Source organism: Corvus hawaiiensis, chromosome 8 (genome assembly GCF_020740725.1).
Source record: "Corvus hawaiiensis isolate bCorHaw1 chromosome 8, bCorHaw1.pri.cur, whole genome shotgun sequence".
Lineage (NCBI taxonomy): Eukaryota > Metazoa > Chordata > Aves > Passeriformes > Corvidae > Corvus > Corvus hawaiiensis.
The window spans coordinates 30,718,630-30,735,767 of record NC_063220.1 but is presented as its reverse complement, the minus strand read 5'-3'; the positions used below and the strand labels follow the sequence as shown (position 1 = coordinate 30,735,767).

Sequence of the window (17,138 nt, the reverse complement as noted above, 5' to 3'; positions counted from 1 at the left end):
GTAACCAATTAGCAGCAGCAGCAATTACAAATCTCTGGGCCTGTACAGCCCATATCAAGTTACTTACATTCAAATGGAGACAAATTAGGTCCTTGCTTTGTCTTGAAACTGCATCCTTTCACTCGTGTTAACAGAAAGGAATCAGCCATCACCATCTTCCCCCCCCCCCCGCTTTCAATTAAGCAGCTTACCTGTGATTTCAAAAAGCCTCTCCTCCTCAGTGCTCTGCTACCACATGATTCCATTAAACCAAGTCTCCAGTATTTCTGGAGATTAAGCACTTTGCAGAGAACAGTGGTAACACCCCAAGTGGTATTTACCTCTCATCGTGCTGCTTGTTAACAAAAGCTAGGTCTAACACTAAAGCTTTCAGCTACTGATGGACACAATAAGCAGCTGGTGAACTGGATAGATGTCATGTCCACTGCTTTTAGTGCCAAGATTCAGCAGTTGTAGCACAGGACTCCTACAAACCCCAGTGTTAAGAGTTCATATTAATGCTTTCACACACCCAATTTAGAAATCTAAACACTTTCAATACTATTCCCCACTGTGCTGCAAGCCTTGGTCCCTAACCAGCAGGCAGAGGAGCACCACAGTGCCTAGAGCCAATAAAACTTAGACCAGATGTACAACCCATCCCTACTGACGTGTCTGAAAGCCAAGAATGGAGGTAGCAACTGGAAACTAACATACAATCAGTTATCAGTACACGCCTTCGAACTCTATTGGAACTTTTGACAACACTCAACTCTTCAGGTAAATGCCAGGGAGCTTTAAAGGGGAAAGCCTGTGTGGCATCTCAGTTTATGATTACAATTCCTAAGAGTTAACATTCCAACATCTGGGTAAATTCTTGGGCCTCCAAGATAACAAAAACACAGAGCAAGGGACTTTTCTCAAATCCTGATTTGTAGCTGCCTTCAAAAACTCAAACCCTAAAATCGGTTTGGCCATCTACACTTTTGTAAGTTGCAATCCATCAGCAGATCTCACAGTTGTTGTTCTTTGGCACATCAGTTGCCATGCTCAAGTAAAATTGTAACTAACATTGCACTGAAACATCTCAAACTTGAGAATTTCCTGTCATAGCAGGAACAAACATTTAGAAGTTTGGGTTAGCAGCTTTTTTTTAGCCATTGGTACTGGTGGTACCTTACCAGTGCATTCCAAAGAAAATGCGAGTCCTGCAGAACAGCCATGGCCTGGAAATAAGTTCAGTCCTTCACAGGGGTTAAAGCTTTATTTATAGAAAGTTGACTGCATTAATTGCAGCAATATTTGCATTGTATTTGAACTCAGCACTAACAGGTTAATATTTACATTTAGATAACACTTAAACCAAAACCAAACTGAATACAGCCAGTCTTAAGAGCAAAAAGACAGACATACAAATTACAGACTTAAGAGTAAAATAATAATCACAATTACTTCCCTCCAGATTATTTAGTCCAAAGGCCTATTTCTTAATCAGATTAGCAGGAAGAGTGGATTTGTCCAAGTCATCAAAATATGGATGGTTCAAGGCCATTTTGCCAGAAATTCTTTTTGCAGGATCATAAATTAACATTTTCTGGAAGAAAAAAAAGAAACATTTACTTCCTCATGACATGTGAACTAAAATAATGTTAAATAGGTAGATATTTAACCATAGCAATAGAAGTACCATAAAGACATTTCCCTCCTTTGTTCTGTGCTCTCCTAGCTGGAGAGATTATTTCCCCTACAAGTCAGTAGCAGTGCATAACATCTCAGAAAAGTGAAAAATCTCATTTACCCTCCTGTTCTGTAACCAAGCCCTTGCCTGTATCTGGGTACCTCATCCACTGAACTAAATCCAGAACCAGGAACCAAGCAGCAACAATTGTCTCAGCTTCTGAGGGAAATTAATAAGGTTTAGGCTGTTAGAGCCCTAAATGTTTACAAGGGCAAGTGGTCTTACACTTGTTTTGTTATTGACATTGAGAAAAACGATTTAAATTGCTTCTGCTCAGGTTGGTGAAGCACTTTACAATTAAAATAAAAGAATGATCACTCAGTTTCAAAATCCAAATTGGAAAGTAGACTACAAGCAGGTAGGACTGAAGAAAACTGAGTTAAAACTTGAGTCTCTTTGCAATAAAATATTTCAATTGAATACCTCAATAAAGGTGATAAGCAAAAAGAGTGAATGCCATAGCCATTAAAATAGCCCAGACCTTTATAGAACAGGAGGAAATTTGGTCATTTTTAGCCATTAAAAAAAAAAAGTATTTACAGCTTATATCATACAAGGGGTCAAAAAAGGAATTAAGTATTCAGAAGTTTGCTACTAGACCTAAAACTAGCAAAGTCTTTTTATTTCTCCTTACTAGAGGACAGACCATTTCAAATACAGGAATCAGGATTCCACCAGCTGCCTCTTCCCTGTCTGCACAACAAATCTGTCTTCCAGAACAAAACTTAACCAGTATTACTCTGCCCAGTATTCAGTCTTGACATTTAACTGTCTTTACACTTCATTCTACAGGGAGTCTTTCAAGTTGATTTAAACCACTGAATCTGCATTTCTGAACTTCTGCCAAATGCAATGCTGCCTCTGGATTTAACCTTGCATGTCCAATTTTACCTTGTGGCAGGTTCCCATTACCTATATCCAGAACAGTGTTGTCTAGTTAATTCTGATATCAAAGGTCCTCTCAAAATTGACCTAAAGAGGGAAATTTCTCTGAAAAAGGAATGTTGTGACACTGAGACTACAGCACTGCAACTGACAAAGTAAGTAAAGGAAGCTTCTCTGAGGAGTCTGGAACATCAGTTTTTTCTGGCATCTACTGTCTTGATAATGCAACATTTTTGATGACAGCCATTAAGTGCTTTGAAATGCTGGCCATTTAGGTTATGAAGTTCTTAAATTTACAGCCTCACTCATACAATTTGAATTACACATTTTTTTGTGTTAAGACATTTTCAAAGACAGCTCCTTTACATACTAATTCCATCTGCAATAGTCTATAGAAAAAAATTAACATTTTCACTGACATATCTGAGCTTGTGCTCTGGAATGAACTATTCAGTCTTGTTGCCTTTAAAGTTATATTACTGGTTTTAAAGGCTTAAAAGCGCTATAGGAAACAAAGGGATTCCAGTCAGGAATACCACTGTCACCAGGCACTAACAGGAAACTAAAATGGCAACATGGATTAAGTCAAAACTGTACAAGACTTTAGAGAATTTAACATGCTTTGAGACTAGAATTGTGTTAACACCATGAAGAACTAGTACTTTTTTTTTGCCTTTATTAGCAGCAGCTTCACACAGTGATGCCCCACCTAAGCACAGATGAGCCCTTGGCAGGTCCTTTTCATACAACTGTATCAACAAGATTCTCCTGCCCATTCCATTGATTTTAGTTTGTAAACACAGTCCATAACAATTCTATTTCAAACTGATTCAATAAAGATGCTGTCAGTGGTCTTATTTCTGTAAGACAACTGTGCTGCAAGGTTCAGAGCTATCCAGGACAACTACATGCTTAACAAATGTTCAGGCTGTCAGTGTGAACTGGGGCTCTGTTCCACAAGAAAAACAGTGAGAAATTGTGACCATTTGAGCTTTTTGGGCAACACTGCTTCATTCAGAGTATTCTGCCATATTATCAATATGGGTAGTGAACTACTCAGTGACTGCTTACAGCCCTGAGCCACAGGTGCTGCTGTACAAGGGGTTCTGAAGTGTCACCTTGTCTTGAGACACACAGAGCACTCACCCCACGCCCCCAAATGTAGGGCTGCACTGTACAAATGCAGCTCTAGAACAGCCAAAGGACAACCAAGGTACAATTATTATACCTCAGGACATCAAAGAGCACACCTAAGATGTGACTTAAATTAGCCCACAGTGGCAGCATATGGACTGGAAGAGCACTAAATGGAAAAGCCTGATGAAGAGCTTCCCAATTAAAAGCCTGCTGTAGTAATTTAACTGCCTGGCAACAGAACTAAAGGAAACTCACACTAGACACAAGAAATACCAATTAAGAGTTAATACACCACAGCCAAAAACCTTTGACTCAAAATTTAAAGGCAACTGAGGCAGACACTACAGACAGACTTGAACTAAGTTTCTTGGCTCAGCTAATCAATACATTCAGCTGTTTCCATCCTTGTTTACTCAGTTAATTCATCATGAAAGTTTAACTAAGATGAATCCACCTAGATTAAACCACATGCTACCATAACAAACATTTCCAACTGGCTCAGCAGTCATACAGCCACATCACAATTGGTGCTGGCAGCAGGAAGGTGACAGCTACTTGATGGGCAGAAGCCTTCACTGAGACCTCTTTGTAAAGACACATCCTCACTTTCAAGCTGTGCCTGGTTTATTTTTATAAAAAAGCTGAGGCACAGTTGCTTCACATGAAGAATAGTCTGGTATTACTTGTGAAAGGAGTGAATGTCACACAAGGTGTTGTTTCTACAAGAATGAAGAGTCATACCACTGCTGATAGCTTGAGCAGCTCCATGTTTTCCTGCTTGAGCAGCTCCATATTTTCCTTCTAGCCATGTCTCATTAGTACAGCTTTGTGTATTCTGGAGTATTTAAAACAAACCACTCAGTTTCTTAATCAGTAGTTTAAGACAGACTACTTACAGCCAGCAGATCAAGTCCATCTTTATCCAAGTTTTTGACATGTGTTTCAAGGCTGACAGGTTTCCATTTTGGGAATGTGTTTTTATAGTCCTGCAGGGATTCCACCTCAGGCCATACCTCGTTGTTGGGGGTCCCTAAAGCTCTGGGCAAGTGTAAGCAAAATATTAAGCAGTTTAGTCAGAAATGTTATGCACTATTACACTTTTAATTACACACAGCTGTTGTGTGGTGCCACACAGGCAGCAAGGAAAGGTGCAGCCCACCATACCTGAAGATTCTGAAGATCTGGTCAATCTCTGAATCCCCATGGAAAAGTGGCTTTTTAGTTGCCAACTCAGCAAATATGGTCCCTATGCTCCAGATATCTACAGGAGTAGAGTAACGAGCAGATCCCAGCAGCACCTCCGGAGACCTGTACCACAGTGTCACTACCTGTGGAACAAGGAAAGGTTAAGTTTGTGGAATCAGGTCCTTTAACTGACTGCAAGAACAATTGCTCATTCATTATTAAGCAGCATTGCATTTTTTGGTAAAAATAGCCAGTAATAGAAGTTTTAGTTTACTAAAAGTGTAATACTCATTTCAAACTTCATTTGTAGACAAACCAACTTCATTGCAGTAGCCTCTACTTCAAGAAAAGCAGATGCCTGCATGACTTCTTTAAGAGCAAGGATCCTTTGGCACCCAGCCACAAGCCTCCTCAAACTTGAGTGCTTTGCAAAGCAAAAACGCCTTTATGAGATAGTGAGCAACAAGTCTGAGTCCATCTGACTCACTGTGAGTGGGATTCATAAAATGCTTTGGAACCCTAGAGTAAAACTGCCTTGAGTAAACCCTCAAAGAGGTGGAAAACTGTTTTGGAAAGCAAAACCTAACTTTTTCATAGTTTTGTTAACTTATGACTTGGAAATCTCCACGATTCTTTTCAGCTGTTTCATAACCAGTTTTCAGCAGGAAGCACATAAGCACTATCCAAACCACCAGAAGCACATCCCAACTCACTTCATGAGTGTAGACCCGCACTGGAATTCCAAAGGCCCGGGCCAGTCCAAAGTCTGCCAGTTTAATCACCCCCTTGTCATCTATCAGGAGATTCTGAGGTTTCAAGTCTCTGTGCAGAACTCTTCTTGAGTGGCAGAAGACAATACCTTGCAAAATTTGGTACAGATAACTCTAGAAAGGATGAGATAGGAGGAAAGAAGGGAAGGAGTTACCTTTAGTACATGTCAGGGTCCTGCAACACAAAGGTGTTCCCTTATATTAGCTCTCCCCACAGTAGAAGGAAATGGAGATCCAAAACATTGCAGATATTGAGTTAATATCAATCAAAAAGCCACACAAATTAATTCTCAAGACTAATTTAAGGCAGTTCAACCTCAGTAATTAAAAGATTTTTCAAGTTACATTTGAAAGCAAAACTCACATTCATCTTATTATCTACAGCTGCTTATTTAACCTTTTATTTCTCCTCAAGGAGTTAATTACACTGAAAGTAAGAGCTGCTTATGGCTTAGTAGGTCATCTTTAGATTAAATTCCCTCTGAAATTAAGGAATTGTCCTCATTACCTTAACACGTGAACATTCCAAATACTGGCCAGATGGAATGCTATCCAAATACTTCTTGAGATCCATGGAAAGGAATTCAAACACGAGGTACAGTCTTGAATCCTGCATGAGAACATCCTGAAGACTAAAAATTGAGTATACCATTAATTCCACTGCAAAATGCACATACTCACAGTTACATTCCCTCTCTCAACAGGGATACAAGCTGACATTTCCAGGTTCCTATTATGGAAGTCTTAAAAGTCTTCAAACAACAGACTTAGTGAGTTAAACTGTCATCTGGAAAATCAAGTGTATCTGAAATAGTGTCAGACTGAGATAAAAGTCGATATGCTTCCTCTTAAATTTATGTTCCCCCATATCAGACACAGGAGTCTGAGGAAAAAAATACTGTTGCCTTTAAAAAAACCCCCACCTGTGGGTGTTGGTGCCTAGCTTGTCTTTGAAGCTGGTTTGTTATAGCACAGCCTGAATTACTAGGAGGGTTTAAGGGAATATTAATAGGAATCTAATAGACACAGCAGGATTTGCACACATTTTAAAGTATCATCTTCACCCTTATTAGAGTGTAGGGGTTCCTAAACCCAAGCATAAATAACTACATTGAGACACTACCTGGCTGGACTTGGCCAGTTTTAAGGCACATTAAAGATCAAGCATTTTGCTGCATTAAAGAGCAAGCATGTTGTGGGGAAGACAATAGCTGCAATCATTTTTACAGGTCATCACTGATGGAAGTTTCACTCCTAGCTCAGGTGTGCTAGCTCTGACAGCATCAAAACACATCTAAACTCCTGCTACAGAACAGCAGGGAAGAACATCAGAACACTTAAGTCAAATGGTCTATTCCAAGGTGGCAAATAAACCTCTGAGACTGCCTGAAGTAACAGCTTCAGCCAGTTTTCATGGGATATGCTGCCTCCATTCTCACAAAAACCCCTCTGAAAATAATTTACGGAAATTCCTAAATTAATAAAAATTTGTTCCATTCCTAGAATGGAAAGAGGCAACATGAGGAAGGTTTAACTAGAAAACTGCAATATAGAATTGAACTATTTGCTGCAAAGCAGACACTATATTAAACAGAAAGGTCGCACCTCACTAGATGAGTGGAAAAATAATTTATGATTGATGGGACCTAGTGCCCTTCCAAGAGTTTAGCTAAATACCAGTATATGCATACCAGACTATATTGGGATGATTCAGCTCTTTTAATAAAGAAATTTCTCGGATAGCAGTACTTGGAACACCTTCCTCCTCACTTTCTAGACGTATTTTCTTCATTGCAACCACTTGGCCTGTGGTTTTGTGACGACCTTTATACACAACACCATAGGTACCTGAACAAAAAGACAGTGAAACAAATATAGGAAGTACCAGCTTCAGGTACAAATAAGTTATTGCAAACATGAGCTGCTAACATAGGAAAAGTCTTTGCAAATGGAGTATTTTGTTTGATTACAAGCTACTACTTAACTGTGGCATTTAACTGAGCAATAGTTCTGTTTGTTTAAAGCATGCCACCTATGAAGTGTAGCATTTGTTAGGATGCTTAGAAGCCAAAGTGTGAAAGGTGAATATTTGAAAGATGTAGTTATAAAATCAGATACTGTTTGAGTTTCAAGTTGATTAACTTTCAGCCAAGATCATTATACATGGTTATGATTTTGCCATTGACACATCATATTAAAACATTGAAGGTTTAGCTGCAAATGGAAATAGTGCTCCTTCTGCAGTCTGAGATCCAGCTATCCATGGGTATGAGCTGTAGAAATACCTCTGGCATAATCCTCAGTGCAGGAGAGGGGCTAGCGCTGTGGGTCACAGCAGAAACTGAAACTGGAACCAATATTAAATCTCAAATCAATCCATTTTAATCATCAGTGTTCACAGAAGTAGAACACTCGAACCAAGTTGGGTAAGCCTTCTCTTTTTACCCTTCTTGAAGCATTAATCCCTCACATGAGGCCAAACTAGTTTATTTCAGAAAGATTCATGCACAAGGCTTTGGTTACAAAGTTTTGTTGCAAGATCCAAGCACACCTTTTGCTATTGCCTCAGAGTGCAATCTCAGAGCAATGTACTTCAAACTTTCAAGTCTACATAAAGCTAGAGCTTTCTGTAGTGTGTTATAAAAACCACTGACTCCTACAGTTAACACAGGCTGAATTTCCAGTCAAAGGGAGGCTGTGACTAACATCTGCATCGAAGCCATCTTCTTAGTGCCTCAATGTAAAGTAATTGTTAAAATTCACTTTTCCACAGAGGCTTCCAATCTGTGCTTTCCCTTGACACCCGCACTGCCCGTATGGAACCAGAGCACAACAATCCAGAAAATACTACTCCCTACCAGCAGCTCCATGCAAAACCACACATTGCACAGATTACAGGGCAACTGGTGAGTTCATACACACAGTAATAGTGGACTTTCCTAAACTATAAACTGGCTTCAAGACACAGAACATATTTTTTCTCCCTTTTGGAGGAATGTTACACCATTAGCCATCAAAATGAAGGCAGACACTTTTCAACACTGGTCAGTTTTTTAAAAAGACCATGTCACTTTCAAAATAAGGACAGGCTGAAAGCTTTTACAGATATAGGTAACTACCACAGTAAGCCACAGGCTTATTTAGCCACTTGGTTGGATCTCAGTGGTTCCTGTAACAGGCAGAGTGCATAGAGCTTCTGGGACACTTCATAGCTCAAACTCTGGAGCATTTAAAAGCTCACTGTTCCCCCTACTTACCTTCCCCAATCTTCTCTATTTTAGTGTAATCATCCATTGCTGTGGCTGTCCCTGAAATGGACAGGAAAAATGTAACAGGAAGTGAGGGCGAACAGTTGCTGTCCTGAACACAGACAAATCACTGAACCTACGCCAGGCCTTTAGAAGCGAGTTGTGCTTCACATAATTAAGACATAATGTGAAACACTTAACTGTTCTCCTCAACAAAAACACAGTATACATTTATTCAGAATTCCAGCTAGAAAAACTACACCCCAAAGTACGAGTGATTCCAAGGAAAAAAAAATTTAAAAATCTTTGAAGGAAGCTTTTCCAGGGAACTGAAAAAAGCGTAGCCTACTCATCACTTTTACCTAGCCACTCACTCAATGAGCTAGAAACAGATAGGAATCCCACTGTGTAAGAATCCGGGGACTGGGTGCTAGCCGTGCCAGGGCACAGCGGCCCAGGGTGCACGGGTGAGTGCCCCGCACAGCCCGCGGAGGCAGCAGCCGGGGCTGGCACTCCACACCTCCCCCGCTCCTCCGGACCGGCACCAGCCTCGGGGGGTTCCGGACACCGAGCGGATCCGCGTTACCTACGGCTCCGAGAGGCTGCCAGCTCCGGCCAGGGCGGGCAGCGCCCGCTCGCCGCGCAGGCCCCGCTCGGTGCGGCCCAACCCCTGTCCCGCTCCCGCGGGCCCGGGGCGCTCCCCCGCTCCCTTCCCGGCTCTCCGGGGCGCTCCCCCGCTCCCCGCCGCAGACCGGGAGGGGCCGGGCGGCCGCGCTGTGCCCCCGGCTGGGGAGCGGGACCCCGCCCGGGCTCGGGAGCGCGCACCCCTCTGCCCGGCTCCCCCCTGCCCCTCACGCGGCCGCGCGCACCAACGGCCCCTCCGCGCGCCGCTCACCTGCGGAGCCGCCGCCGCCGCACAGGCACGTCCGCAGCGCCGCGCGGGCGGGGGCGGGGCCGCCGCGCATTCGAACCGTCCGCCCGCCGCGCTCCGCCAATGGCGCCGCGCCGGGCCCGTTCAAAGCGGCCAATCAGCGCGCTCCGCGCCAACGCGAGGCCCGAACGGCGGCTTGCGGCGCCGCGAGGGGGCAACATACAGAAATGCTGCGCGGCCGGGCGCGGCAAGCTGAGGATGCGCCGGGCGTCCCCTTGGTTCGTGGACGGCGCGAGGGGAGGCAGTGTCGCGGCGCGGGCGGGTGGTGCCGGGCTCCCAAGGCCGGTGCCACGGGGGCGCTGGGACGGCACCGCTGGGCGGACTGGTCACGGCCCCAGAATCACGGCATGGGGCAGGCTGCAAGGGACACCCGTGGGTCACCTGGTCTCACCTCCCCGCTCATGCAGGGCCGTCCCAGAGCATATGGCACGGGTTCGCGTCCAGACGGTTCTGGAATGTCTCCAGCGAGTAAGACCTGTCTAGTGCGCGGTCACCGCACAGTGAAGTTCCTCCTCGTGCTCTGGTGGAACTCCTGGGCATCAGTTCCTTCCCATTCCTCTTGTGCCATTGCTGGTCCCAAGGAGCAGCGCCTGGTCCCTGCTCTGAGCAGACAGGGATGATGTTGCCTCTCAGCTGTCTGCTCCAGGCTGAACAGCCCCAGCTTCCTCAGCCTTCCCTCCTCAGAGAGATGCTCCAGTTGCTTGATCAACTTTAAATCGCTGGACACTGGGTACCGCTGGAATAACACTTTGGGCTGTTGGCATGGTTTGGAAAGTATCATCGTGTTTGGACCAGGCTAGGCTCTGGCTGCAGCTGCTCCTTTTAGTCAAGTCTGTTAGATTTGGATGCCGTGGCCCGCCAGAGCATAAATTCATTATTTCAGGCTGCACGGGTGCTGATCTGGGAAATGCTGCTGTGGCCTTGGGAGCTGCTTTTAAAGCATATGCATTAATAAAAGGTCATTGGGTAACTTAATTCCCCAGAAGCTGGGACATGTGTCTGTAGGAAAATTAAAGTTCTGTATCCCTACTTCCAGATTAAGAAAGATTAGTCCCTGTACTATTCCAGCTGCTAAAAGAAGGGTCGGGGACATAATTAAGAGGGGCACCTGTGGGCCCTGCTCAGTGAGTCCTCTGCCAGCTGCGACCTCTCTCCAGCAGTACCCAGGAAAGTGGTACTACAGTACACATGGATTAGCAAAAAGCCGGGAAAAATACTACTCCAAACAAATTTTCTTACCGAAATGCTAAATAGATTAGTGAAGGTCCCGTGTTTCTAGTTTTACAAGTCTTTCCCCTGCAGGACAGTTCCGCTGTGCATTCTGTGATGCTGCTGACCCACTCTGGCACCTGTTTCCCATCGGCACCGACACTCCTGGACCGGCAGCTCCTGTGGAAACCTACAGTTCCTGCAGGGGTGTGCCGCAGGCACCACTGCGCACCGCTGGTGTTACTGCTTTTCTTAATTACTTCATTGCACTGGTTTACAACATTCTTGAAGGACGGCTTTGCTGTTTGTCTTAAATGTAAGCAGGGCAGGCTGCTGCGAACAAAAACGTCCAGCTTCTCCCTTAAAGCATTTCTTTGGGAGGGTGATTCCAGGAGGCAGGACTGTTTATGGTACACTTCCTCCTTCTCATCCCTGCCCCATGGCAAAGGCGAGAGGCAGCTCGTCCCGCTCCTCCCCCCGAGTGCGTTTCAGGGGTAAAGCCCCCGCACTTTCCCCTCCCTCCTGGGGAATTTTTGCAGCAGGTGGTGCGCATGCTTGCGGGTCTCTGTTTACTTTGAATCCTGTATTCCCACCACTTGCTGGGAATTTACCTGCCTAGAACGAGGCTTCTGTATATCCGGGAAACTCAGTATGGGAACACGGCCTCACATCTTCTGCGGTTATTCATAGGAAAAGAGCCTGATGTGCTCTGCTCTGCACCGTGGCAGAGAATTTCTGTGCTCTGTGTGTGTAACAAGTCCAAAGCAGCCAGGACAGTCTGGGCACAGCAGTGCACATGGATCAGCTGCACAGCTCAGGTAGAGTGTGGGACACATCCCTCAGGCCTGGATCTGCACCAGCAGCACTATCAATGTGTTCTGCGGCTTTGGGGGAATTGCTTCCTATAGCCAGCGGGGGCTGGAGCTACTACTGCTGGACTAGTCCTTGTCCAAGAACCTTAGGAAGGTGGCCAAATTCCATCTTCTCCTTCAGAGAAAAAGAAAACATGTCTTGGAAGTCCTAGACATATGCTAACCTTAGTTAATTTACAGGGGTTGGTGGTCTTGCAGTATCATAAATATTCAGCACTATAAATTAATATGTTATATTAAAATATATAGGGATTATGTATAAAATATACTGTGTCTGAAAGTACTGAATACACTGATCTGAATATCCTTGAAAGTGAGATCTTTTTTTCTAGCTTTAGTTTATACACACACAAGTATTTCTTAGCTGTGCTCTGACTGTCCTTCCTGCTGGACACTAACCATTCGTTCTCAGAGTGCTCGCTGAATTTTCAAATTCTTTGAGAAGACATCTTTTTCCATACATCCCATTGTGTCATGGGCTTTCAGTGGGGAAGACCACGAGGCACCAGAAGGAAAGCTGGTTGAAGAACAGCTCTCTCTTGCGAAGGACCCCCACTTGTTTCACATGTGGGGAGACTTCTCCATGAGCCAGCAGCACACAGCGCTGTGATCGGCTTGAGGTGGTTGGTCATCCCCTTGGTCAGCACCTCAGGTGACAACTTTAGCCTTTTCTGATACCTTTAGAAAAGGTCTGGGAGGCGGATGGCTTTGAGATCCGTCTGATCGCTGCTGCACTCGAAGCCCAGCATCACTGCCCCTGCCTTTGTGTCAGCTCCTGTGGCTCTGCCTCAGTTCCCAGGCTGTGCCGGCTTCATCAGGTGAGCAGCTCAGGGACATTATTTTGCTGTGGTCTCCGTGTTGGGTGGACTGGTGGCCGTGCCAACACCTCAGAGCAATGCAGAGTGCTGTTGTGTGCAGTGGTGTCCTCCAGGAGTAGCGGAGGCCGCCTTGCCCTCAGCCTGTGGCCCTCTCTTTGAGCTCCAGCTGCCTTGCTTAGGAGGCCGAGTGCATGGAAGCATAGACTCGACGTGGCATTAATTTGTCAAACACCAGTCTGACAGTTCTGCTTACCTTGCGTTTTCCTCCCTCTCGCTGTTGTCTGCATGTCCTTAGGATATAAATCACGTCTCCTTTCTGACTGGATAGTGCTTATCTCGGTTGATCATTGCTTTGGACATGGCAGGAGCTAATGATGCTGCTTGAGACAAGCAATACAACTGTATTTGCAGTGACTTTTGTGTTTGAAGGGGTTTACTGTTCTGCTTGAAGGAACAGCAGCAGTGAGCGTGCTGACAACTGAGTCACAGATAGACGCACGTGGGAATCCCTAGGACTGCTGCTCCCCTTTACAGCAAAACATGGATCATCCAAGTGCAGAATCGAGGGAAACCTCCAAGGAAAACAGCAAAGGAATCTAGGTCTACCTTGACAACACAATGTTAATGATATTTTGTTTATATAAATGACCAAGGGGCACATATATTAAAACCTCTTTGGCATCTCAGACTTCCACTTGCCTGAACTGCAGCACTGTTTGTGCAAGGCACACGGGATCAGAGCAACAATGCCGAGCTCGGATTATGGCATTACAGTTGTATTCATGGCTGAGAACCCAGTGTAATGCTCTGAACAACTTCTTCTCTGCTGAGCAGAGGGCAGCTGCAAGAGTCAATATCATCTTGTCTTCCGTATATTAATCATATTCTCCTCAGCAATAACATCACTGTAAGGAAGAAAAGAAGTGTATTCTGTCTTTTACATAATGATGGGACTAACAAAGGTCAACTGGTTTGTGAATACTAATGAGGGTATCTCAAATAGGTTGTGTCCACTGTGCTCGAAAGCAGATAAATAGAAACATTGATTGACTTATTTTAACATTTATTAGAACTCAAAGATAATTTTGTTAACATGACAAATGCAAAAGTACAGTAAGAGAGATGTACTAGCACTTAGGAATGCAAGATAGTATTAGAGGGATAATATCTCTAATGCATATTTCAGGTGATACATTTAACCTGATAAATCTCATTATGCAGGACAGTTCCTACTATCATGAAACATGGATAACTTCTCTGCTGCTCTCATTTGGCCGTTAGTGTTTTGATAGGATGCCAGAAGACAAAAAGCTCCTGAGAAGTGTTTGAAAATAAAAGGATGGAAGCTGCTTAGAAAAAAGAATTAAATTGTCAATGTCTCCTTAAAGCATTAATATAAATATTTTAAATGCACTTAAAGTATTTGAATTTAGGTTCAAATTATTTTTAAGGGGTTTTTTTTGTAACAAGCACGAAATCACTTTACCTGAAAATCCCGAATATTGATATGATTGCAATAATGAACATATCATAAACCATTCCTTCATTTCAAATTCCTTCGAATTTCAAACAAGGAGATATTGTAGATAGAAGGAGCTGTCACTGGTTATTCATGGGTTTGTACCTTCCTGGAGAAAAACTTAGCTGAAAATCATGGAAATGAACATCTCAGCACACAAAGAGGACTGAGGGGAGAGTGTGGTGTGTGGGGACCTTGTGGAGAGGGGTGCACAGAGTCCCTGCTGAGCTTATTGGGGTGGCTTCCAGGGGCTGAAATGTGTGACTGCTGGACTGAAATCTTCCCCCAGCTCTGACTTCGCCAAACTCCTTTCCCACAGCAGGGAATGCTTTGCTGTCACTGTGGATCTTCCTTCATCGTGGGACACACAGCTGGTTTCATATATACCTCTAGAGAAATACTTATGAACATCCAACCTGGATTTTATTTTCATAATTGTAATTCAATGAGAAAGGTGAACAGCATATATGTATCAAACCTGGGGGCAGAGGAAAAAAAAGGTGCCTTTTGTTTCTTTGGAGCATCTGGGCAAAAAGCCAGGCTCCACCAAAGTCTTTGGCAAAACTCCCATTAACTTCAGTTGGGCAAAGCTTTCCCTCTTGACCCCAGGTCACCTGGCTGGTTCCTGATTTTAGTTTTTGCATTTCACTTAGCTTACAATTCAAGAATTAAAATGGCAGAACCCAATAAACCATGTTTAACTTACGTTTGGGTGCATGAGAGCAGGGGAGGTGCAGTCAGGCTCACATTTGGAGCTCCCTCAGCCTGGATGCAGGCAAGCAGTGCCTGGTGGCTGGAAGGGGCTGGTTTTGAGGTAGGTGTGGCGGCCTGGATAGCAGCACACCCCTGCAGGGAACAAGGCAACCACAAACCCCATTCCCCGAGGCTCTGCACAAATGTCAGGCCCTGTCTGCGGCAGCAGTGTAACTCAATCAGCAACATTCCTCACTTGGAGACAGTTACATTAAAAATCTCTTTCCTTGAATGGCTGTTTCATACTTCTTTTTTTCCAATTTACCTCAGGTTTTATCTGTTTATCCTTTTTTCATCTTACAACAACCACCCGCTACTTTGCTCGGTCAGATCAAATGCACTGCAACAACACATTTAAATTCCAAACCTCTGTCAGGAAGCCTGACCTGAAACCTCTCCTGAAGTAAGGGAAGTTAACTTTTCCTTCCCTCCAGGTATCATTCCAGCTGCCAAAAAAAAAAAAAAGCTATACTCTTCCAGGTGGGAGTGTAGATGAGACAAGTGAGGTTTCTAAGCCTGTGGAAATACAATCTGGATTTACATGTACACATCACACTTGACTTTGTTTAAATATTCCTCCTCCTAGCAATTGTAAAAGTAGACTTAAAAACCACTTTTCATTTCAAGTAAAACCATTTTTTTTCCTTAAGGTGTTATTTTCTTTTTCAGTCTGCAAATCCCATTTAAGTCTCTCTAACTGTCCTTCCCAAAGAGCGATGGAAGATGGTATGCAGTGATGGTGTGGTACATAAGCTGTATAAAACCAGTGTGTGACCCAGCCACAGAACTGCTAATTGCCACTGCCCATCAGTGAATGTGACCAGCCTTGCTTCATGCCTGCTTTTAGCCAACAGGGAACTTGTGATCCTTTCCCCCCCCCCAGTCTCCTCTGGCTCCCAGTTCTCCGAGTGGGTTGAGGAAATGAGTCACATCCAAAATAAGAGGGATAAAAACATTCTGTGGAATTACCTTCTCCATGTGAGACACAGCCAAGGTCTTTGGTTAAATATTTTTATTTGGCTCTGTATATAAAGAAAAAAGTTTACACATGAGAGAGGGAGTGACAAGCAATTAGTTACACAATATCCAAAGATGTATAAACACCTATACTCAGTTTATACAGCTGGGTGCGTGTTTCGTAAATTGCACCTACAGCACCAAGGCCCACGGTAGGAAAACTAACTGGATGATAGTGTTATCACCAATATTTCTTGGTAAATTAGTGCTTACTACCATTTGTTGTGTTTCACCACTACTAATGGGTAAATCAAGTTCTAATTAAAACAGGAAAATGGGTTGATGCACCAGGACAACCTTGTGAGAAGTAATGATAAGATAAAGTAATTTAAGTCAAAACTAATTGCTTTTACAATACTTTCACAATTTTATGCTGTGATAAAGCACATTTTAATGAGATTGATTAAGACATTTTTTAAAACTAAGAAAAAGTACAAGCAGAACTAACCGCTGGTTTGATCACCGCTGGATCTCACCTGTGAGGTTTGTACAGCCCTCAGCCTGGGCTGGGGGGGGGGGGAAACCAGGACTGACCCAGTCAGGCTCAAGCGCGTTCTGAGGGAGTATCAGCTAATCCTTATCCACAGGCGCAGCTCCCGATGGCCATTCTCCCGCCGCCGCTCAGGTGCGAGCGGTTTCGCATTTGCATTGCAGTGAATACACTACACCTGTGGCACTCCTGAGGGAAAACCAGCGAGAGCTGCGGTACGGAGCTCATCAGCGCCCAGCGCGCGGATCTGGTTGGCTTTGGAGTTTTGTTTAACAAAGTTCAGCTGAGCTTTCCCCCCCGCACCCTGAGGGCGCTCGGCGGGCAGAGCGGAGCCCGCCGTCTCCAGGTGAGCCGCGGTGCAGGTGCGAGCGGCTGAGGGGGAGCCCCCGGCAGCGGCCGCTCTCCCGCTTTCCCAGCGGGGCGGACCTCGGGGCGCTGCCCCCGCCCTGTGGCACCTCCGGCGCGGCCGGCCCCAGGCACGGGGCGGGACGGGACGGGACGGGGCGGCGGTCCCGGAGCCAGCGCGCCCGCCCCCCGTGCCCTGCCCGCCGCGGGAGGAGAGCACAGCGGGCCCGGCCCCACCTGCG

The 17,138-nt window shown here is 44.8% G+C and overlaps 1 protein-coding gene across 1 annotated transcript; it reads right to left on the bottom strand.

Moving 5' to 3' along the window:
* Positions 1-1,224: 1,224 nt before the first annotated feature.
* CDK1 (cyclin dependent kinase 1) lies at positions 1,225-9,892 on the bottom strand. The gene is made up of 8 exons (XM_048312055.1): positions 9,838-9,892; positions 8,952-9,002; positions 7,386-7,542; positions 6,203-6,326; positions 5,638-5,808; positions 4,904-5,067; positions 4,636-4,777; positions 1,225-1,573 (listed from the first exon to the last, which is right to left on the bottom strand). Exons 2-8 carry the CDS (start codon positions 8,986-8,988, stop codon positions 1,460-1,462), a joined length of 909 nt encoding a protein of 302 aa, XP_048168012.1. The 5' UTR covers positions 8,989-9,002; positions 9,838-9,892; the 3' UTR covers positions 1,225-1,459.
* Positions 9,893-17,138: the final 7,246 nt, after the last annotated feature.